The sequence below is a fragment of the Ylistrum balloti genome, unplaced genomic scaffold (genome assembly GCF_031769215.1).
Source record: "Ylistrum balloti isolate Yb309-2 unplaced genomic scaffold, AGI_CSIRO_Ybal_v1 Utg370776, whole genome shotgun sequence".
Taxonomy (NCBI): Eukaryota; Metazoa; Mollusca; class Bivalvia; order Pectinida; family Pectinidae; genus Ylistrum; species Ylistrum balloti.
In genome coordinates, this window is record NW_026782454.1 from 50,175 (window position 1) to 75,575 (window position 25,401).

The window sequence follows — 25,401 nt, forward strand, 5'->3', positions numbered from 1 at the left end:
TGTGTTACCTGTGATAACTATATCAATGTTGTGTTACCTGTGATAACTATATCAATGTTGTGTTACCTGTGATAACTATATCAATGTTATGTTACCTGTGATAACTATATCAATGTTGTTATGCTACCTGTGATAACTATATCAATGTTGTGTTACCTGTGATAACTATATCAATGTTGTGTTACCTGTGATAACTATATCAATGTTATGTTACCTGTGATAACTATATCAATGTTGTTATGCTACCTGTGATAACTATATCAATGTTGTGTTACCTGTGATAACTATATCAATGTTGTGTTACCTGTGATAACTATATCAATGTTGTGTTACCTGTGATAACTATATCAATGTTGTGTTACCTGTGATAACTATATCAATGTTGTGTTACCTGTGATAACTATATCAATGTTGTGTTACCTGTGATAACTATATCAATGTTATGTTACCTGTGATAACTATATCAATGTTGTGTTACCTGTGATAACTATATCAATGTTGTGTTACCTGTGATAACTATATCAATGTTATGTTACCTGTGATAACTATATCAATGTTATGTTACCTGTGATAACTATATCAATGTTGTGTTACCTGTGATAACTATATCAATGTTGTGTTACCTGTGATAACTATATCAATGTTGTGTTACCTGTGATAACTATATCAATGTTGTTATGTTACCTGTGATAACTATATCAATGTTGTGTTACCTGTGATAACTATATCAATGTTGTGTTACCTGTGATAACTATATCAATGTTGTTATGTTACCTGTGATAACTATATCAATGTTGTTATTTTACCTGTGATAACTATATCAATGTTGTGTTACCTGTGATAACTATATCAATGTTGTGTTACCTGTGATAACTATATCAATGTTGTGTTACCTGTGATAACTATATCAATGTTGTGTTACCTCTGATAACTATATCAATGTTGTTATGTTACCTGTGATAACTATATCAATGTTGTGTTACCTGTGATAACTATATCAATGTTGTTGTGTTACCTCTGATAACTATATCAATGTTGTGTTATCTGTGATAACTATACCAATGTTGTGTTACCTCTGATAACTATATCAATGTTGTGTTACCTGTGATAACTATATCAATGTTGTGTTACCTGTGATAACTATATCAATGTTGTGTTACCTGTGATAACTATATCAATGTTGTGTTACCTGTGATAACTATATCAATGTTGTTATGCTACCTGTGATAACTATATCAATGTTGTGTTACCTGTGATAACTATATCAATGTTGTGTTACCTGTGATAACTATATCAATGTTGTGTTACCTGTGATAACTATATCAATGTTGTTATGCTACCTGTGATAACTATATCAATGTTGTGTTACCTGTGATAACTATATCAATGTTGTGTTACCTGTGATAACTATATCAATGTTTTGTTACCTGTGATAACTATATCAATGTTGTTGTGTTACCTCTGATAACTATATCAATGTTGTGTTACCTGTGATAACTATATCAATGTTGTGTTACCTGTGATAACTATATCAATGTTGTGTTACCTCTGATAACTATATCAATGTTATGTTACCTGTGATAACTATATCAATGTTGTTATGCTACCTGTGATAACTATATCAATGTTGTGTTACCTGTGATAACTATATCAATGTTATGTTACCTGTGATAACTATATCAATGTTGTGTTACCTCTGATAACTATATCAATGTTATGTTACCTGTGATAACTATATCAATGTTGTTATGCTACCTGTGATAACTATATCAATGTTGTGTTACCTGTGATAACTATATCAATGTTGTGTTACCTGTGATAACTATATTAATGTTGTGTTACCTGTGATAACTATATCAATGTTGTTGTGTTACCTGTGATAACTATATCAATGTTGTGTTACCTCTGATAACTATATCAATGTTATGTTACCTGTGATAACTTTATCAATGTTGTTATGCTACCTGTGATAACTATATCAATGTTGTGTTACCTGTGATAACTATATCAATGTTGTGTTACCTGTGATAACTATATCAATGTTGTGTTACCTGTGATAACTATATCAATGTTGTTGTGTTACCTGTGATAACTATATCAATGTTGTGTTACCTGTGATAACTATATCAATGTTGTTGTGTTACCTCTGATAACTATATCAATGTTGTGTTACCTGTGATAACTATATCAATGTTGTTGTGTTACCTGTGATAACTATATCAATGTTGTGTTACCTCTGATAACTATATCAATGTTATGTTACCTGTGATAACTATATCAATGTTGTTATGTTACCTGTGATAACTATATCAATGTTGTGTTACCTGTGATAACTATATCAATGTTGTGTTACCTGTGATAACTATATCAATGTTGTGTTACCTGTGATAACTATATCAATGTTGTGTTACCTGTGATAACTATATCAATGTTGTTGTGTTACCTCTGATAACTATATCAATGTTGTGTTACCTGTGATAACTATATCAATGTTGTGTTACCTGTGATAACTATACCAATGTTGTGTTACCTGTGATAACTATATCAATGTTGTGTTATCTGTGATAACTATATCAATGTTGTGTTACCTGTGATAACTATATCAATGTTGTGTTACCTGTGATAACTATATCAATGTTGTTGTGTTACCTGTGATAACTATATCAATGTTGTTGTGTTACCTGTGATAACTATATCAATGTTGTGTTACCTGTGATAACTATATCAATGTTGTGTTACCTGTGATAACTATATCAATGTTGTTGTGTTACCTGTGATAACTATATCAATGTTGTGTTACCTGTGATAACTATATCAATGTTGTTGTGTTACCTGTGATAACTATATCAATGTTGTGTTACCTGTGATAACTATATCAATGTTGTTGTGTTACCTGTGGTAACTATATCAATGTTGTGTTACCTGTGATAACTATATCAATGTTGCTGTGTTACCTGTGATAACTATATCAATGTTGTGTTATCTGTGATAACTATATCAATGTTGTGTTATCTGTGATAACTATACCAATGTTGTGTTACCTGTGATAACTATACCAATGTTGTGTTACCTGTGATAACTATATCAATGTTGTGTTACCTGTGATAACTATATCAATGTTGTGTTACCTGTGATAACTATATCAATGTTGTTGTGTTACCTGTGATAACTATATCAATGTTATGTTACCTGTGATAACTATATCAATGTTGTGTTACCTGTGATAACTATATCAATGTTGTGTTACCTGTGATAACTATATCAATGTTGTTGTGTTACCTGTGATAACTATATCAATGTTGTGTTACCTGTGATAACTATATCAATGTTGTGTTACCTGTGATAACTATATCAATGTTGTGTTACCTGTGATAACTATATCAATGTTGTGTTACCTGTGATAACTATATCAATGTTGTGTTACCTGTGATAACTATATCAATGTTGTGTTACCTGTGATAACTATATCAATGTTATGTTACCTGTGATAACTATATCAATGTTGTGTTACCTGTAATAACTATATCAATGTTGTTATGTTACCTGTGATAACTATACCAATGTTGTGTTACCTGTGATAACTATATCAATGTTGTGTTACCTGTGATAACTATACCAATGTTGTGTTACCTGTGATAACTATATCAATGTTATGTTACCTGTGATAACTATATCAATGTTGTTATGTTACCTGTGATAACTATATCAGTGACGTTGTGATAATTACATTAATACTTTCTGATGAATATGTTTTAATTATCTACTATTTTCTGAAGATTGATCCTGGGTGATTTTCTATACTTTTTACATTACACCAGTGTATCTTATATTAATGATACTGGAACAACATTGAATCATTGTATTGAATAGGTAACACCAATGTATGTATAATAGTGATTTTTTAAAATTGTAATTTCACCTTTAAAAATTAGGAAAATCAATACCCGGTAGATGATAAAAGAGGCCCATGGGCCTTAACGGTCACCTGAGATCTCCAAGTCCTTAGACAGTGTTAGAACCTGTCCATTAGTCCTGGCTTTGGGGTAGACAGAACAGAACTGATATATGCATACAAAGTTTTTATTGTTATTAAGTTTGAAGGCTTATTTTCCACTAAATGGAACTGATAACACTGTTTTTGCAGTTTAGCATATATGGATGGAGGTCGAGGTCATTCATTTGAACAAATTTAGTAGCCCTTCATCCAAGCATGCTGCTGGCCAAATGTTATCACCCTGGTCCTTTTGATTATTAAGAAGAAGTAAAAAATGTAAATTGTTTACACTGGACAATGGACGCGGGTAGATGACAGACGATCACAATAGGTCGCTTGAGACTCTGTCTTAGGTGACTTCAGAATAAAGAAAAATAATCATAATAATTTTGTACTCATTTTAGTGGTATTCTAGCATCAATCAGCACCTTCAATCAATCAGCACCTTCACATTCATGTAATTGCACTAATACAAGTGCAGCTCTAAAAGTTCAGTGGAAAAATTTTAAATTGTACTAATAAGGCTAACCCCTCAAAGCAGTTAATAAAGAAAGTTTTAAATGAAATACACATCCAGTATTCTATTAATTACCACTCCTGTTCTCTTCCATATTCCTGCAACCTAGTTCTAATATAAGTGTAGGCCTGCTATCAAAATAATGATTTTAAATACTAAAAAGATATACAAATCTTTTTCAATAATAAGTCATTCTTTGTAAATTTCTTCAAAAGTATTTGAGATAACCACATTAAAAGTTTAAAAGGATTTAATGTAACCACTTGAAAAGTCTAATACGGAGATAAACTTATTGATCTAGATTTGAAATCTTTATACATACCTGCATGGAAGAGACTAGGAATGCTACAAGTACCGTCAAATACCAACTGTTTATTTTTCTTTAACACCTGTAATATATTTTTAAAAAAAGGGGGTGGAGTTGAAAAACTTGTGATAATAAACCCAAGACAAGTTTAAAAAGATTGTTGTAATGTGATCTTAATAAGGTAAACCTATAGACCAACACAGTGTCTTCACACAGTAAAAACCTACAGACCAACACAGTGTCTTCACACAGTAAAACCTACAGACCAACACAGTGTCTTCACACAGTGAAACCTACAGACCAACAGTGTCTTCACACAGTAAAATCTACCGATCAACACAGTGTCTTCACACAGTAAAAACCTACAGACCAACACAGTGTCTTCACACAGTAAAATCTACCGATCAACACAGTGTCTTCACACAGTAAAAACCTACAGACCAACACAGTGTCTTCACACAGTAAAACCTACAGACCAACACAGTGTCTTCACACAGTGAAACCTACAGACCAACAGTGTCTTCACACAGTAAAATCTACCGATCAACACAGTGTCTTCACACAGTAAAAACCTACAGACCAACACAGTGTCTTCACACAGTAAAATCTACCGATCAACACAGTGTCTTCACACAGTAAAAACCTACAGACCAACACAGTGTCTTCACACAGTAAAACCTACAGACCAACACAGTGTCTTCACACAGTAAAACCTACAGACCAACACTGTCTTCACACAGTAAAACCTACAGACCAACACAGTGTCTTCACACAGTAAAACCTACAGACCAACACAGTGTCTTCACACAGTAAAACCTACAGACCAACACAGTGTCTTCACACAGTGAAACCTACAGACCAACACAGTGTCTTCACACAGTAAAATCTACCGATCAACACAGTGTCTTCACACAGTAAAAACCTACAGACCAACACAGTGTCTTCACACAGTAAAATCTACCGATCAACACAGTGTCTTCACACAGTAAAAACCTACAGACCAACACAGTGTCTTCACACAGTAAAATCTACCGATCAACACAGTGTCTTCACACAGTAAAAACCTACAGACCAACACAGTGTCTTCACACAGTAAAACCTACAGACCAACACAGTGTCTTCACACAGTGAAACCTACAGACCAACACAGTGTCTTCACACAGTAAAACCTACAGACCAACACAGTGTCTTCACACAGTAAAACCTACAGACCAACACAGTGTCTTCACACAGTGAAACCTACAGACCAACACAGTGTCTTCACACAGTAAAATCTACCGATCAACACAGTGTCTTCACACAGTAAAAACCTACAGACCAACACAGTGTCTTCACACAGTAAAACCTACAGACCAACACAGTGTCTTCACACAGTAAAACCTACAGACCAACACAGTGTCTTCACACAGTGAAACCTACAGACCAACACAGTGTCTTCACACAGTAAAATATACCGATCAACACAATCAACACAGTGTCTTCACACAGTAAAAACCTACAGACCAACAGTGTCTTCACACAGTAAAACCTACAGACCAACACAGTGTCTTCACACAGTAAAATCTACCGATCAACACAATCAACACAGTGTCTTCACACAGTAAAAACCTACAGACCAACACAGTGTCTTCACACAGTAAAACCTACAGACCAACACAGTGTCTTCACACAGTAAAATCTACCAATCAACACAATCAACACAGTGTCTTTACACAGTAAAACCTACAGATCAACACAGTGTCTTCACACAGTAAAACCTAAAGACCAACACAGTGTCTTCACACAGTAAAACCTACAGACCAACACAGTGTCTTCACACAGTAAAATCTACCAATCAACACAATCAACACAGTGTCTTTACACAGTAAAACCTACAGATCAACACAGTGTCTTCACACAGTAAAACCTAAAGACCAACACAGTGTCTTCACACAGTAAAACCTACAGATCAACGCAGTGTCTTCACACAGTAAAACCTACTAACCAAAATTAAAACTCGAGATAAATATTGCCCCTTGATATTCATTCTACATATATCCATATAATTTGAAACAACAGTTCTTGATATCTTTTTCTATTTATTTATTGTTTCTAGAATTAAATTTTAATAGACATTGTGAACAAATTTGAAAAATCATATTTTCTAAACAACAGAAATAATTTTTCCATACAGAAAATCAGAAACTGAGTCCTGCAATAATTCTCTAATGTCCTCCAAAGTAGGGAATAAAAAACTTACCTGAGCCATAAACGCCATGAAAGCCTCTATTACATCCGTGTAGTTATGTAGACCTGGATGATGATAATATATAATAAATATTAATATATATTCTAAATACAGAGGAACTTCTCCAAACCAACCATACATGGGACATAAATTGACGGCCAGTTTGAGGTGGGTTTGGTTTGGAGAAGTAAAGTACGTTGACTGGTCTGGACTTGGATATGAATGAACTGATTCCGATTATAGAGTTAAAATATTTCGGTAAAGTGAAAAACCAGTGATTCTTGTATACTCTGTGACTCTGTGAAATATGCTTGCATTGCTGCATGATCTCGGAAATAACGTTACATTCGGTCCAACAAATTGCTGCTTGTCCAAAAGTGTAACCAACCAATATATCTGATATGATTTGTTGATCAGGATAAAAGCTCTTCATCTAAAATAACACACATATTTCCATTCTGTGTTGAAATAGCTGTTTCTCATTTTAATGAAACGATGGACTCCTTCAATATGGTTTTAATTTGTCACTGCAGATTTCTATATATTATGCTTATCGTAAACATAATGCATGTTTACATAAACAAAATGTATGCTTACATAAACATACATACAATCCCAATCCAGGTAGGTATTTGCACAAAGTCTACTCATGACAGAAATATGTGCCTGGGGGCAAATCTTGTACAACTCATCACCACAGGTGTTGATTTCACAGTACACTGGTCTTTCAGTATATTTCATAATTTCTGACAAAAAATTGGTCCTGTATTTGGAATTAAGAGGGACTGATATTGGGAAGTTTTTCATTGCTATGATAAAGAAGATATCATTGCGTACATGGTCAAGAGGAGAGTGGTACTGAAAAGGATCAGTTTGGGGAAGTTGCATTGTAATATTAAACATTACATATCAAATCATAATAATATTAGATACTAAAAAATTATATTATATACTGAATGATAATTATATTATATACTGAATGATAATTATATTATATACTGAATGATAATTATATTATATACTGAATGATAATTATATTATATACTGAAAGATAATTATATTATATACTGAATGATAATTATATTATATACTGAAAGATAATTATATTATATACTGAATGATAATTATATTATATACTGAAAGATAATTATATTATATACTGAATGATAATTATATTATATACTGAATGATAATTATATTATATACTGAATGATAATTATATTATATACTCAATGATAATTATATTATATACTGAATGGTAATTATATTATATACTGAATGGTAATTATATTATATACTGAATGGTAATTATATTATATACTGAATGGTAATTATATTATATACTGAATGATAATTATATTATATACTGAATGATAATTATATTATATACTAAGAAATAAAAGACTTTGGTATTTAAAGAATTCTTTAAATGGAATCAGACTGATACACACAGAATTCTACAGAAGGAATCAGACTTTAGTACACACAGAATTCTACAGAAGGAATCAGACTTTAGTACACACAGAATTCTACAGAAGGAATCAGACTTTGGTACACACAGAATTCTACAGAAGGAATCAGACTTTGGTACACACAGAATTCTACAGAAGGAATCATACTTTGGTACACACAGAATTCTACAGAAGGAATCAGACTTTGGTACACACAGAATTCTACAGAAGGAATCAGACTTTAGTACACACAGAATTCTACAGAAGGAATCAGACTTTGTTAAACACAGAATTCTACAGAAGGAATCAGACTTTGGTACACACAGAATTACACACAGAATTAGAAGGAATCATACTTTGTTACACACAGAATTCTACAGAAGGAATCAGACTTTGTTACACACAGAATTCTACAGAAGGAATCAGACTTTGTTACACACAGAATTCTACAGAAGGAATCAGACTTTGGTACACACAGAATTCTACAGAAGGAATCAGACTTTAGTACACACAGAATTCTACAGAAGGTCTCAGATTTTGGTACACACAGAATTCTACAGAAGGAATCAGACTTTGGCATACACAGAATTAGAAGGAATCATACTTTGGTACACACAGAATTCTACAGAAGGTCTCAGACTTTGTTACACACAGAATTCTACAGAAGGTCTCAGACTTTGTTACACACAGAATTCTACAGAAGGAATCAGACTTTGGTACACACAGAATTCTACAGAAGGAATCAGACTTTGGTACACACAGAATTCTACAGAAGGAATCAGACTTTGGTACACACAGAATTCTACAGAAGGAATCAGACTTTGGTACACACAGAATTCTACAGAAGGAATCAGACTTTGGTACACACAGAATTCTACAGAAGGTCTCAGACTTTGGTACACACAGAATTCTACAGAAGGTCTCAGACTTTGGTACACACAGAATTCTACAGAAGGTCTCAGACTTTGGTACACACAGAATTCTACAGAAGGAATCAGACTTTGTTAAACACAGAATTCTACAGAAGGTCTCAGACTTTGGTACACACAGAATTCTACAGAAGGTCTCAGACTTTGGTACACACAGAATTCTACAGAAGGAATCAGACTTTGGTACACACAGAATTCTACAGAAGGAATCAGACTTTGGTACACACAGAATTCTACAGAAGGAATCAGACTTTGGTACACACAGAATTCTACAGAAGGAATCAGACTTTGGTACACACAGAATTCTACAGAAGGAATCAGACTTTGGTACACACAGAATTCTACAGAAGGAATCAGACTTTGACTTTGTACACACAGAATTCTACAGAAGGAATCAGACTTTGGTACACACATAATTCTACAGAAGGAATCAGACTTTGGTACACACAGAATTCTACAGAAGGAATCATACTTTGTTACACACAGAATTCTACAGAAGGAATCAGACTTTGGTACACACAGAATTCTACAGAAGGAATCAGACTTTGGTACACACAGAATTCTACAGAAGGAATCAGACTTTGTTAAACACAGAATTCTACAGAAGGAATCAGACTTTGGTACACACAGAATTCTACAGAAGGAATCAGACTTTGGTACACACAGAATTCTACAGAAGGTCTCAGACTTTGGTACACACAGAATTCTACAGAAGGAATCAGACTTTGGTACACACAGAATTCTACAGAAGGAATCAGACTTTGGTACACACAGAATTCTACAGAAGGAATCAGACTTTGGTACACACAGAATTCTACAGAAGGAATCAGACTTTGTTACACACATAATTCTACAGAAGGAATCAGACTTTGGTACACACAGAATTCTACAGAAGGAATCAGACTTTGGTACACACAGAATTCTACAGAAGGAATCAGACTTTGGTACACACAGAATTCTACAGAAGGAATCAGACTTTGGTACACACAGAATTCTACAGAAGGAATCAGACTTTGGTACACACAGAATTCTACAGAAGGAATCATACTTTGTTACACACAGAATTCTACAGAAGGAATCAGACTTTGGTACACACAGAATTCTACAGAAGGAATCAGACTTTGGTACACACAGAATTCTACAGAAGGAATCAGACTTTGGTACACACAGAATTCTACAGAAGGTCTCATACTTTGTTACACACAGAATTCTACAGAAGGAATCAGACTTTGGTACACACAGAATTCTACAGAAGGAATCATTCTTTGTTACTCAGAGATTACTACAGAAGGAATCAGACTTTGTTAAACACAGAATTCTACAGAAGGAATCAGACTTTGGTACACACAGAATTCTACAGAAGGAATCAGACTTTGGTACACACAGAATTCTACAGAAGGAATCAGACTTTGTTACACACATAATTCTACAGAAGGAATCAGACTTTGGTACACACAGAATTCTACAGAAGGAATCATACTTTGTTACACACAGAATTAGAAGGAATCATACTTTGTTACACACAGAATTCTACAGAAGGAATCAGACTTTGGTACACACAGAATTCTACAGAAGGAATCAGACTTTGGTACACACAGAATTCTACAGAAGGAATCAGACTTTGGTACACACAGAATTCTACAGAAGGAATCAGACTTTGGTACACACAGAATTCTACAGAAGGAATCAGACTTTGGTACACACAGAATTCTACAGAAGGTCTCAGACTTTGGTACACACAGAATTCTACAGAAGGAATCAGACTTTGGTACACACAGAATTCTACAGAAGGAATCAGACTTTGGTACAAACAGAATTCTACAGAAGGAATCAGACTTTGGTACACACAGAATTCTACAGAAGGTCTCAGACTTTGGTACACACAGAATTCTACAGAAGGTCTCAGACTTTGGTACACACAGAATTCTACAGAAGGAATCAGACTTTGGTACACACAGAATTCTACAGAAGGAATCAGACTTTGGTACACACAGAATTCTACAGAAGGTCTCAGACTTTGGTACACACAGAATTCTACAGAAGGTCTCAGACTTTGGTACACACAGAATTCTACAGAAGGTCTCAGACTTTGGTACACACAGGATAAACAGAAAGAAAGAATTAAATTCCCCGGCCAAATTTTGTCAAAGTCTGATGATCAAAACTGAAGAAGGATTCCTAGTTGTTATCTCCAAGTTCCTACCTTGTTGGTAAAGTAGTAGAGTTTTATCACTCAGGGCGGCCAGTAACACCCTAACAGTGCTGGAGAACTCGCTGTCAGTGGCAAACATCAGGATCAGCTGTAACATATATAACCACTCTTAAGTCATACAAAAACTTCAATGTAACCATACTCAGTCATACAAAAACTACAATGTAACCATACTCAGTCATACGAAAACTTCAGTGTAACTACACTCAGTCATACGAAAACTTCAATGTAACTACACTCAGGTCATACGAAAACTTCAGTGTAACTACACTCAGTCATACGAAAACTTCAATGTAACTACACTCAGGTCAAACGAAAACTTCAGTGTAACTACACTCAGTCATACGCAAAAAATCAATGTAACCATACTCAAGTCCTACGAAAACTGAAATGTAACCACACTCAGTCATATGAAAACTTCAATAACCATGCTCAGATCACACAAAAACTTAAATTAATATTTTGGTAAAGACTATGTATGTCTTTTATTGATGTCTTATGTGTGTTGAGAGCTGAACAGTTTTCAAATCTAAATCTGTTGAATGGTATCAAGTTGTAGTCCAGAATAACTGGCAACAGAGAAAGTATCTAAAAATGAATCTTTGCCAAAAGTAAAAGGCACAACAAGGACACCTGCCCTATATGTATACAAAGTTTAATAGAACCCCACTGAATTGCTTCCAACCTTGTATAAAGGAAGCTTTGTATTCTGAGTTTGTTCCTATGGTAGCAAAGTAAATATTGAAAATAAAATCTGGTCAACAGCAAAAAGCACATGTTGAGCTGTGAGATGAGTCTTATACTAACTCGTATTTATATTTACCTGCTTGGCCAGATCCAATATGGCTGCTTGGGGCACAACCTCGTACATTTGCACTACCATCTGTGCAACACTTTGTGACATGGGAGCGAAGTCATCCATTAACGTACTTAAAGACCTCTTAAACAGGTCACAAACAGCCTGGGGATAAAAAATAAAACAGGTACAAACAACCTTGGGAGGAAAAAATGAAACCAATCATTCATTGTGAAAATTCCATTTGGTCACCTATCAGTCATTTTGTTTTTCCTAATTGGTCCCATTTTTGAAAGGGCACAACTAAGGAACAAGGGAATCCTACATATAAAAATTGAGAAATATAAATCCAGTACTTCTCAAGAAACAAAGATAACAAACTTTCAAGGTCAAAATCCAAGATGGCCACCTGTTGGCCAATTTGTTTTTTCTGCAGTCCTAAAATCAAACGAGCACAACAAGTGTCCAAAGAAAACCTACAAATGAAAATTTAGAAAGATCTATCAAGGACTTTCAAGAAAAAGCTATAAAAATCTTTACAGCCAAAATCCAAGATGACTACCTGTTGGCCCATTGGTTTAAAAATCAATGGGCATAACTAGAGACCATGGAAACCTACACATAAAATTTAAGAGAGATCCATTCTGTGCTTATCAAGAAATAGTGATAGCAAAAATCACAAAGATTTGAAAAGCCCCATATCTGATGATGGTGGGCTAAACATGAAACAGGTCAATGAAGGCCCAGACAACAACAATTTATATAGAGCCTGGGAGGGCTATTCATTAAAGTCACAAAATGTAGAACTTCTTACGACATTCATCATCTTCTGAAATTGAAACATACTAGATTGTATTCATTCTGGGTGAGTAAGTTTCATGTGAATATCATGTCTGTTTGTCAGACAATTTGGAAATCAAGGCCCTGCTTAATGTGAGAACAATAATCCCTGCTAATTCACAATCTGCTTACCAAGATACACATATAAGACAACCTATCAACCGTGTCAAAACACATGTAAATATATTGTAAGCAGTTCAGAAAAATATTAAAAAAGCATGGTAGATTGAATATTTTAAATAAAACATCTCTGTTCGTAGTGAGCAGACATTCAATGAATTGTCTGCAATATCACACTTCAATGAGTAACAACTTTCATGTCAGGAATTTTACTAAACAATTATCTATGAGTATGAAAATGACGAAGACAATGAAAGACATCTACAAATACCTGTATTTACAGTAATTACCATATATAGACATTCTGAAAATAGCCAACAGCATCATACTGATGACTTCATCGTCATGTTATTAAGGGCGATTACTCTAGTTAGGATGTCCAGTTGACTATAGATAGCGGTCAAATATTAGTTCACTTAAAACATACAAAGTAGTTCAGTCATTTATGTGAAAATTTTACCAGACAATCAAAGCCATGCTAACTACAAAATAAGCTTACTTGGAGAATAATATATGAGAACTTACCTCGATGATACTGGAGTCAGTGATCCACTTAGCCACAAGCTGGTGTATTACAGGAGCAACTTGTTGTAATATCACAAATACCTACAAACATCAATAAATTGTATCACAAATACCTACAAACATCAATAAATTGTATCACAAATACCTACAAACATCAATAAATTGTATCACAAATACCTACAAACATCAATAAATTTGTGTAATATCACAAATACTTACAAACACTGTGTTATATAGACAGACTATACTTACCAACACAGATAACTGTTATTACACTGTGTTATATAGACACACCTACCAACACAGATAACTGTTATTACACTGTGTTATATAGACACACCTACCAACACAGATAACTGTTATTACACTGTGTATATAACACACCTACCAACATACTGTTATTACACTGTGTTATATAGACACAATACACAATTGTTATTACAATAGACACACCTACCAATAGATAACTGTTATTACACTGTGTTATAACCTACCAACACAGATAACTGTTATAAATTTGTGTTAATATCAACAAACTGTTTTTACACTGTGTTATATAGATAGACTACCAACACAGATAACTGTTTTTACACTGTGTTAAATAGACACATCTACCAACACAGATAACTGTTATTACACTGTGTTATATAGACACACCTACCAACACAGATAACTGTTATTACACTGTGTTATATAGACACACCTACCAACACAGATAACTGTTATTACACTGTGTTATATAGACAGACCTACCAACACAGATAACTGTTATTACACTGTGTTATATAGACAGACCTACCAACACAGATAACTGTTTTTACACTGTGTTATATAGATAGACTACCAACACAGATAACTGTTTTTACACTGTGTTATATAGATAGACTACCAACACAGATAACTGTTTTTACACTGTGGTTATACTGACAGACTTCAGCTCTCATCTGTTAATATACCCATAGTATAATCAGGTTTAGAAATGCTTTGTGAAATGATCAAAGTTCTGTATAACACTGTCAAAAGTATAAATGGAATGTTAAACTGGGCTGAATTAATAGATTTCTCTTTTAAGTTGCATTAAATGATCATTGAATAACTTCCTGCCACCTGAACAGTTTCAACCAGGTTAAACAATTGCAGTCTAAAGATTAAGTCATTGATTCCTGAAACATTGTAAAATATTTAAATTTTATTTAATAGGACAATGCACTGTGTGACGAGTTCCCGAATTAATTTGACCCATTGTAATTAGCTTTGAAAATATCATGATGGGTACGCCATTTAACTTTGATGCAGTGTTGCAAATGATCAGTAAATTATAAGTGTGATATTTCTAACATCGTCCTGACATACTAGCCCAAAGTTAAAGCTGATCAAACTCCAATTTTTGTGAATTCCAAATTCATCATTCTTACTTTGGCTTGTTAAAATTGGAAGGCAAATTACAAGCAAAAATGGCTAACACCATTTTATCACGTTTCATCAACCTTAACTCTGAGCACATAAATCTAACAACTTACAGGTTTTGGATTTTCCGATTTTGGTTTCTGTGTCTTGCCATCAGACATGTTGCTGTTGTCAGAGTCGCGATCAGTATCCAGGGTAGCCACTAACCAGCTCACCATGTCCAGTTTCAGTAGTACACGATTCTTAATGGACGGTGATGGCTGTGAGCAAAAATTGTTAACATTGTTCAGACAGTCAATCTCTTGTAAATGTAATGATTTAAGAAAATAAAAGTAGCTAATCCTGTTCAAAAAGCTTGACAATCTGTCATCTATTTCTAACTCATTGTCTGTCATCTATTCTGAACTCATTGTCTGTCATCTATTCCTAACTCATTGTCTGTCATCTATTCCTAACTCATTGTCTGTCATCTATTCTTAACTCACTGTCTGTCATCTATTCCTAACTCATTGTCTGTCATCTATTCTGAACTCATTGTCTGTCATCTATTCCTAACTCATTGTTTGTCATCTATTCCTAACTCATTGTCTGTCATCTATTCTTAACTCACTGTCTGTCATCTATTCCTAACTCATTGTCTGTCATCTATTCCTAACTCATTGTCTGTCATCTATTCCTAACTCAGTGTCTATCATCTCTTCCTAACTCATTGTCTGTCATCTATTCCTAACTCATTGTCTGTCATCTATTCTTATCTCATTGTCTGTCATCTATTCCTAACTCATTGTCTGTCATCTATTCCTAACTCATTGTCTGTCATCTATTCCTAACTCATTGTTTGTCATCTATTCTTAACTCACTGTCTGTCATCTATTCCTAACTCATTGTCTGTCCTCTATTCTTCACTTATTGTTTGTCTTTTATTCCTAAAACACTGTCATCTTTTCCTAACACAGTCTCATCCATTTCTTACACACCGTCTGTTATCATTTCTTAACACATCATCTGTCATCTATTCATTATGCAATGTCTGTCATCTATTCCTTACACAATTTCTGTCATCTATTCTTTACCCACCTTCTCTCATCTATTCCTCACTCATCGTCCGTCTTCTTTTTACTAACACACCATCTGTCATCTATTTCAAACATACCATCTGTCATCTATTTCAAACATACCATCTGTCATATATTTCAAACATACCATCTGTCATCTATTCCTAACTCATTGTCTGTCATCTATTTACTAACACACCATCTGTCATTTATTCCTAATGCACCATGTCATCTTTTCCTAACACTCTGTCTGTCAACTATTCATTATTCACCATCTCTCATCTCTTCCTAACTCATTATCTATAATCTATTCCTTACTCATTGTCTGTCATCTATTCCTAACTCGACTGTCATCTATTCATTATTCACCATCTCTCATCTATTCCTAACTCACTGTCTGTCATCTATTTTTCACACAATTTCTGTATGTGACGGGTGAGGATGGTGTTTACCTGCTGTTAGACTAGTTCTGTGACTTCCTGTATGTGAGGGGTGAGGATGGTGTTTACCTGTTGTTTAACTAGCTCTGTGACTTCCTGTATGTGAGGGGTGAGGATGGTGTTTACCTGCTGTTAGACTAGTTCTGTGACTTCCTGTATGTGAGGGGTGAGGATGGTGTTTACCTGCTGTTAGACTAGTTCTGTGACTTCCTGTATGTGAGGGGTGAGGATGGTGTTTACCTGCTGTTAGACTAGTTCTGTGACTTCCTGTATGTGAGGGGTGAGGATGGTGTTTACCTGCTGTTAGACTAGTTCTGTGACTTCCTGTATGTGAGGGGTGAGGATGGTGTTTACCTGCTGTTAGACTAGTTCTGTGACTTCCTGTATGTGAGGGGTGAGGATGGTGTTTACCTGATGTTAGACTAGTTCTGTGACTTCCTGTATGTGAGGGGTGAGGATGGTGTTTACCTGCTGTTAGACTAGTTCTGTGACTTCCTGTATGTGAGGGGTGAGGATGGTGTTTACCTGCTGTTAGACTAGTTCTGTGACTTCCTGTATGTGAGGGGTGAGGATGGTGTTTACCTGCTGTTAGACTAGTTCTGTGACTTCCTGTATGTGAGGGGTGAGGATGGTGTTTACCTGCTGTTAGACTAGTTCTGTGACTTCCTGTATGTGAGGGGTGAGGATGGTGTTTACCTGCTGTTAGACTAGTTCTGTGACTTCCTGTATGTGAGGGGTGAGGATGGTGTTTACCTGCTGTTAGACTAGTTCTGTGACTTCCTGTATGTGAGGGGTGAGGATGGTGTTTACCTGCTGTTAGACTAGTTCTGTGACTTCCTGTATGTGAGGGGTGAGGATGATGTTTACCTGCTGTTTGACTAGTTCCTCGAGTTCCTGTATGTGAGGGGTGAGGATGGTGTTCAGATACTGAAGAATTTCTTCAAACTTCAATACAGACAGCACCTGACCTATGCAGGACATCAGACGTATACACTCTCGAGGCTGGAAATAATATCAGAGTCTGTTACAAACATAATACCAGAGTCTGTTACAAACATAATACCAGAGTCTGTTACAAACATAATACCAGAGTACATCACACATCAAGAGCTAATGGCAAGAAGTTATTTGAAGATTTTAACAAATTTGACCTCGGTGACATTGAAAGTAGGTCTTTATTCTGGCATGCTTTCACCTTGGGCCTTTTGGTTATTAAAAAGAGAACTTTCGCCCTGGGCCTTTTGGTTACGGAGAAAAGAACTTTCACACTGGGCCTTTTGGTTATTGAGAAGAGAACTTTCACCCTGGGCCTTTTGGTTAAGGAGAAGAGAACTTTCACCCTATGCCTTTTGGTTACGGAGAAGAGAACTTTCACCCTGGGCCTTTTGGTTATTGAGAAGAGAACTTTCGCCCTGGGCCTTTTGGTTATGGAGAAGAGAACTTTCACCCTGGGCCTTTTGGTTACGGAGAAGAGAACTTTCGCCCTGGGCCTTTTGGTTACAGAGAAGAGAACTTACACCCTGGGCCTTTTGGTTATGGAGAAGAGAACTTTCACCCTAGGCCTTTTGGTTACGGAGAAGAGAACTTTCACCCTGGGCCTTTTGGTTACGGAGAAGAGAACTTACACCCTGGGCCTTTTGGTTACGGAGAAGAGAACTTTCACACTGGGCCTTTTGGTTATTGAGAAGAGAACTTTCACCCTGGGCCTATTGGTTATTAAGGAGAAAACTTTCACCCTGGGCCTCTTGGTTATTGAGAAGAGAACTTTCGCCCTGGGCCTTTTGGTTATGGAGAAGAGAACTTTCACCCTGGGCCTCTTGGTTATTGAGAAGAGAACTTTCGCCCTGGGCCTTTTGGTTATGGAGAAGAGAACTTTCACCCTGGGCCTCTTGGTTATTAAGGAGAAAACTTTCACACTGGGCCTTTTGGTTATTTAGAAGAGAACTTTCACCCTAGGCCTCTTGGTTATTAGGGAGAAAACTTTCACACTGGGCCTCTTGGTTATTAAGGAGAAAACTTTCACCCTGGGCCTCTTGGTTATTGAGAAGAGAACGTACAACCTGGGCCTTTTGGTTACTGAAAAGAGAACTTTCATCTTGGGCCTTTTGGTTACAGAGAAGAGAACTTTCACTCTGGGCCTATTGGTTATTAAGGAGAAAACTTTCACCCTGGGCCTCTTGGTTATTGAGAAGAGAACGTACAACCTGGGCCTTTTGGTTATGGAGAAGAGAACTTTCACCCTGGGCCTTTTGGTTATTGAGAAGAGAACTTTCACCCTGGGCCTTTTGGTTATTGAGAAGAGAACTTTCACCCTATGCCTTTTGGTTACGGAGAAGAGAACTTTCACCCTGGGCCTTTTGGTTATTGAGAAGAGAACTTTCACCCTGGGCCTTTTGGTTATTGAGAAGAGAACTTTCACCCTGGGCCTTTTGGTTATTGAGAAGAGAACTTTCACCCTGGGCCTTTTGGTTATTGAGAAGAGAACTTTCACCCTGGGCCTTTTGGTTATTGAGAAGAGAACTTTCTCCCTGGGCCTTTTGGTTACGGAGAAGAGAACTTTCACCCTGGGCCTTTTGGTTATGGAGAAGAGAACTTTCGCCCTGGGCCTTTTGGTTACGGAGAAGAGAACTTACACCCTGGGCCTTTTGGTTACGGAGAAGAGAACTTTCACCCTGGGCCTTTTGGTTACGGAGAAGAGAACTTTCGCCCTGGGCCTTTTGGTTACAGAGAAGAGAACTTACACCCTGGGCCTTTTGGTTATGGAGAAGAGAACTTTCACCCTAGGCCTTTTGGTTACGGAGAAGAGAACTTTCACCCTGGGCCTTTTGGTTATTGAGAAGAGAAGAGAACTTTCTTTTTTACGGAGAAGAGAACTTTCACCCTGGGCCTTTTGGTTACGGAGAAGAGAACTTTCGCCCTGGGCCTTTTGGTTACAGAGAAGAGAACTTTCACCCTAGGCCTTTTGGTTACGGAGAAGAGAACTTTCACCCTGGGCTTTTTGGTTTTGCCTTTTTTTGGTTATGGAGAAGAGAACTTTCACCCTGGGCCTTTTGGTTATGGAGAAGAGAACTTTCACCCTGGGCCTTTTGGTTATTGAGAAGAGAACTTTCACCCTGGGCCTTTTGGTTATTGAGAAGAGAACTTTCGCCCTGGGCCTTTTGGTTAAGGAGAAGAGAACTTTCACCCTATGCCTTTTGGTTACGGAGAAGAGAACTTTCACCCTGGGCCTTTTGGTTATGGAGAAGAGAACTTTCACCCTGGGCCTTTTGGTTACGGAGAAGAGAACTTTCGCCCTGGGCCTTTTGGTTATTGAGAAGAGAACTTTCGCCCTGGGCCTTTTGGTTATTGAGAAGAGAACTTTCGCCCTGGGCCTTTTGGTTACAGAGAAGAGAACTTACACCCTGGGCCTTTTGGTTATTGAGAAGAGAACTTACACCCTGGGCTTTTTGGTTACGGAGAAGAGAACTTACACCCTGGGCCTTTTGGTTACGGAGAAGAGAACTTTCGCCCTGGGCCTTTTGGTTACAGAGAAGAGAACTTTCACCCTGGGCCTTTTGGTTACAGAGAAGAGAACTTTCACCCTGGGCTTTTTGGTTACGGAGAAGAGAACTTACACCCTGGGCCTCTTGGTTATTGAGAAGAGAACTTTCGCCCTGGGCCTCTTGGTTATTGAGAAGAGAACTTTCACCCTGGGCCTTTTGGTTATTGAGAAGAGAACTTTCACCCTGGGCCTTTTGGTTACGGAGAAGAGAACTTTCACCCTGGGCCTTTTGGTTATTGAGAAGAGAACTTTCACCCTGGGCCTTTTGGTTACGGAGAAGAGAACTTACACCCTGGGCCTTTTGGTTACAGAGAAGAGAACTTTCACCCTGGGCCTTTTGGTTATTGAGAAGAGAACTTTCACCCTGGGCCTTTTGGTTACAGAGAAGAGAACTTACACCCTGGGCCTTTTGGTTATTGAGAAGAGAACTTTCGCCCTGGGCTTTTTGGTTACAGAGAAGAGAACTTACACCCTGGGCCTTTTGGTTATTGAGAAGAGAACTTTCACCCTGGGCCTTTTGGTTACAGAGAAGAAAACTTACACCCTGGGCCTTTTGGTTACAGAGAAGAGAACTTACACCCTGGGCCTTTTGGTTACAGAGAAGAGAACTTTCACCCTTGGCCTTTGGTTATTTAGAAGACAGCATTTAAATATTTTAACTCATTAAACATGTGTGACGTTGAAAGTCATTAACTTAAACAGACCTTTCAGCCCGTTAACCATCATGCTACGGACATCAGCACCATGATTAGCCTTTTAGTTATTGGGAATACACGCTTATCTTGCTTTAAAAACACTCACCTTTAGAATGCCACTTTGTAGAGCAGTCTGTAAAAGAAGATATAAAGATCAGTATAATGAGGCTGAGGAGAAGACAAAAGAAACAACAAACAAAATCACCATTTAAAATGGAAAACACTGATCTACGCTTCAGTGATCCACAAAAGCTATTTTAACCTGACCTGAATCATTGCAGTTTAATTACATCAGTTATGATAAGGTTGATGCTTTGTGTGATTTGGAATGAGTGTTAGATGTAGGGTGGCATAACATTTCACCAGACTTGAGGTGAGTATCTGGAGGGCCTAAGCAGGCATATGGATGAGATATCTCCTGGCTTGAGGTGAGTATTTGGTGGGCCCTAAGCAGGCATATGGGTGAGATATCTCCTGGCTTGAGGTGAGTATCTGGTGGGCCTAAGCAGGTATATGGGTTAGATATCTCCTGGCTTGAGGTGAGTATTTGGCGGGCATAGGGAGACATGTGGTGAAGGTTTTTACCTGACCTGAGGTGAGTATTTGGTGGGTGTAGGGAGACAGGTGGTTGAGGTTTATACCTGACCTGAGGTGAGTATTTGGTGGGCATAGGGAGACAAGTAGTTGAGGTTTTCACCTGACCTGAGGTGAGTATTTGGTGGGCGTAGGGAGACAGGTAGTTGAGATTTTTACCTGACTTGAGGTGAGTATCTGGTGGTCGTAGGGAGACATGTGGTGGAGGTTTATACCTGACTTGAGGTGAGTATCTGGTGGGTGTAGGGAGACATGTGGTGAGGATTTATACCTGACTTGAGGTGAGTATCTGGTGGGCGTAGGGAGGCATATGATTGAGATTTTCTCGACTGACATCTTTAAGAGCCATGGTAGCTGCAGTGGCCGCCTCAGTGTTACTGAGGCCCTGGAGGATTAGTGGTATCACAGAACTCAGACTACCAGGATGACAGTTAATCCACTCTCCAAATGACCCTGTAAACATCCAAAAGACTTGTAAACTCCTGTAAACATCTAAATGACAATGTAAGTTTACAAACATCATAACCACCATTAAATGTTGAAAAAACTAAGTAAACTGGTTTAAAAAACCAAAAACATGAGATTAAATTATCAAACATTGTGTGTGTAATAAGATCTCTCACTTGGGAAATTTAATGTTCATATCTTCAGGTATGGTAACATAGCAACAATATTAAATAAAACAATAACCACTGATCTGCGGACAGGTGTCACTCACCAATATCTGGACAGTAAACAATATCCACTGATCTGTAGACAGGTGTCACTCACCAATCACTGGACAGTAAACAATAACCACTGATCTGTAGACAGGTGTCACACACCAATCACTGGACATTAAACAATAACCACTGATCTGTAGACAGGTGTCACTCACCAATCACTGGACAGTAAACAATTACCACTGCTCTGTAGACAGGTGTCACTCACCAATCACTGGACAGTAAACAATAACCACTGATCTGTAGACAGGTGTCACTCACCAATCAGGTGTCACACACCAATCACTGGACAGTAAACAATAACCACTGTCACACACCAATCACTGGACAGTAAACAATAACCACTGATCTGCGGACAGGTGTCACTCACCAATATCTGGACAGTAAACAATATCCACTGATCTGTAGACAGGTGTCACTCACCAATCACTGGACAGTAAACAATAACCACTGATCTGTAGACAGGTGTCACACACCAATCACTGGACATTAAACAATAACCACTGATCTGTAGACAGGTGTCACTCACCAATCACTGGACAGTAAACAATAACCACTGCTCTGTAGACAGGTGTCACTCACCAATCACTGGACAGTAAACAATAACCACTGATCTGTAGACAGGTGTCACTCACCAATCACTGGACAGTAAAACTATACAATAACCACTGATCTGTAGACAGGTGTCACACACCAATCAATGGACAGTAAACAATAACCACTGATCTGTAGACAGGTGTCACTCACCAATCACTGGACAGTAAAACTAAACAATAACCACTGATCTGTAGACAGGTGTCACTCACCAATCACTGGACAGTAAACAATAACCACTGCTCTGTAGACAGGTGTCACTCACCAATCACTGGACAGTAAACAATAACCACTGATCTGTAGACAGGTGTCACTCACCAATCACTGGACAGTAAAACTATACAATAACCACTGATCTGTAGACAGGTGTCACACACACCAATCACTGGACAGTAAACAATAACCACTGATCTGTAGACAGGTGTCACACACCAATCACTGGACAGTAAACAATAACCACTGATCTGTAGACAGGTGTCACTCACCAATCACTGGACATTTAACAATAACCACTGATCTGTAGACAGGTGTCACTCACCAATCACTGGACAGTAAAACTAAACAATAACCACTGATCTGTAGACAGGTGTCACACCAATCACTGGACAGTAAACAATAACCACTGATCTGTAGACAGGTGTCACTCACCAATCACTGGACATTTAACAATAACCACTGATCTGTAGACAGGTGTCACTCACCAATCACTGGACAGTAAAACTATACAATAACCACTGATCTGTAGACAGGTGTCACACACCAATCAATGGACAGTAAACAATAACCACTGATCTGTAGACAGGTGTCACTCACCAATCATGTAGAGAGCAGTAGACACAAACTTGATGTTACTGAATGGAATTTTTGGCAGTATATTTAACACAGCAGGTAGGTAGGACTCCTCCTCAAGGTCAACGTTTTCAGCTACAGACCCAAACAGGAAAAAGATACCCTCCACCAACTGAAGATATAGAAACAAACTTTAGTATGACAAAAATGTCATATTTATAGTGTGTTGAGGATCTAACATCACATCATCATGTCCCATTCAAAAGGGGTAAACACGTTACTAAATACTAATTGAAGAACAGTCAAAAGCTCCTTTATTGTGAAAGTACTGCTTACCGCAAAGCAGACCTTTCACCATTTAGGAGTTTTGGGCTTCTCTTAAAACAAAATCTATCAGGAAAATTTTTTATCACATAATTCATACTTATTTGGAAAAGGAGAGAAATCTCCAATCTATTTCACAGAAAAATTTCAAGCTGATGGAGGTGTCTTTTCACTAGCAACAGAATGACGTGATGTCATTTATTCCTAACATAACAATTCCTACACAGGTGTCTACAACATACATAACACTGACATGACACAAAGGCACAACAGCCTAGCTATGTGATATATGACAATTTCTTTACAAATTGGAAATAAAACATGATAAATACATATCATCTTCAATTCTATGAAATGGAAATTGTTTTTTTCTGATCTGTACTAATTATTAGAAGGTACAAACAAGTCAAGAATATTACCTGCCATCGTACTTCTTCTACTCTGGAATTTTCTACCATCGCCTGTAACACGCTACACAAGTGCCCCAGTAATGGCTCTCGAAGTATACTAAAGGAGTACATCTACAAACAAGAAAAGGCTGTGTCACATTGTGTAGTGATAAGTAAGCAGTTTCAATTATGCACTCTTTTTTTACATGATAGTTTTGGTTAGCTAAGTCACGCATCCTCGAACTGGTATGAGCAGTGGACAGGCAAGTATGAGTGATAGCCATTTGGAAGCGCAAACAGCTGATTGCGGTAAGTTAAGATCTGTAAAAAGTTACATAATAATACTAAGACTGAACGTAGTGAATGTGTTTTGTTTATTGATACATTAAGTGTATTCTACCTGTGTATATGTATGCGTACTCAGCACCACACGTACACCTGCAGTGTATACATCTACATGTGTGTATGTGTACTCAGTTCTGATATACAACTGCAGTGTATACATCTACATGTGTGTATGTGTACTCAGTTCTGACATACACCTGCAGTGTATACATCTACATGTGTGTATGTGTACTCAGTTCTGACATACACCTGCAGTGTATACATCTACATGTGTGTATGTGTACTCAGTTCTGACATACACCAGCAGTGTATACATTTACATGTGTGTATGTGTACTCAGTTCTGACATACACCTTCAGTGTATACATCTACATGTGTGTATGTGTACTCAGTTCTGACATACACCTTCAGTGTGTACATCTACATGTGTGTATGTGTACTCAGTTCTGACATACACCTTCAGTGTGTACATCTACATGTGTGTATGTGTACTCAGTTCTGACATACACCTGCAGTGTATACATCTACATGTGTGTATGTGTACTCAGTTCTGACATACACCTTCAGTGTATACATCTACATGTGTGT

General features: G+C 37.1%; 1 protein-coding gene across 1 annotated transcript in view; it reads right to left on the reverse strand.

Moving 5' to 3' along the window:
• LOC132558256 (importin-13-like) overlaps positions 1 to 25,401 on the reverse strand; it is a 54,393-nt gene that overhangs the window by 7,081 nt on the left and 21,911 nt on the right. Inside the window, exons 15-25 of the mRNA XM_060222798.1 lie at positions 24,499 to 24,600; positions 23,780 to 23,927; positions 21,922 to 22,103; positions 21,163 to 21,189; positions 17,688 to 17,822; positions 15,439 to 15,585; positions 13,919 to 13,999; positions 12,461 to 12,598; positions 11,629 to 11,725; positions 7,058 to 7,110; positions 4,834 to 4,900 (exon numbers count right to left, since the gene is read on the reverse strand). Coding sequence (XP_060078781.1) covers positions 4,834 to 4,900; positions 7,058 to 7,110; positions 11,629 to 11,725; positions 12,461 to 12,598; positions 13,919 to 13,999; positions 15,439 to 15,585; positions 17,688 to 17,822; positions 21,163 to 21,189; positions 21,922 to 22,103; positions 23,780 to 23,927; positions 24,499 to 24,600 — 1,177 coding nt within the window. The remainder of the gene's footprint in view (positions 1 to 4,833; positions 4,901 to 7,057; positions 7,111 to 11,628; positions 11,726 to 12,460; positions 12,599 to 13,918; positions 14,000 to 15,438; positions 15,586 to 17,687; positions 17,823 to 21,162; positions 21,190 to 21,921; positions 22,104 to 23,779; positions 23,928 to 24,498; positions 24,601 to 25,401) is intronic.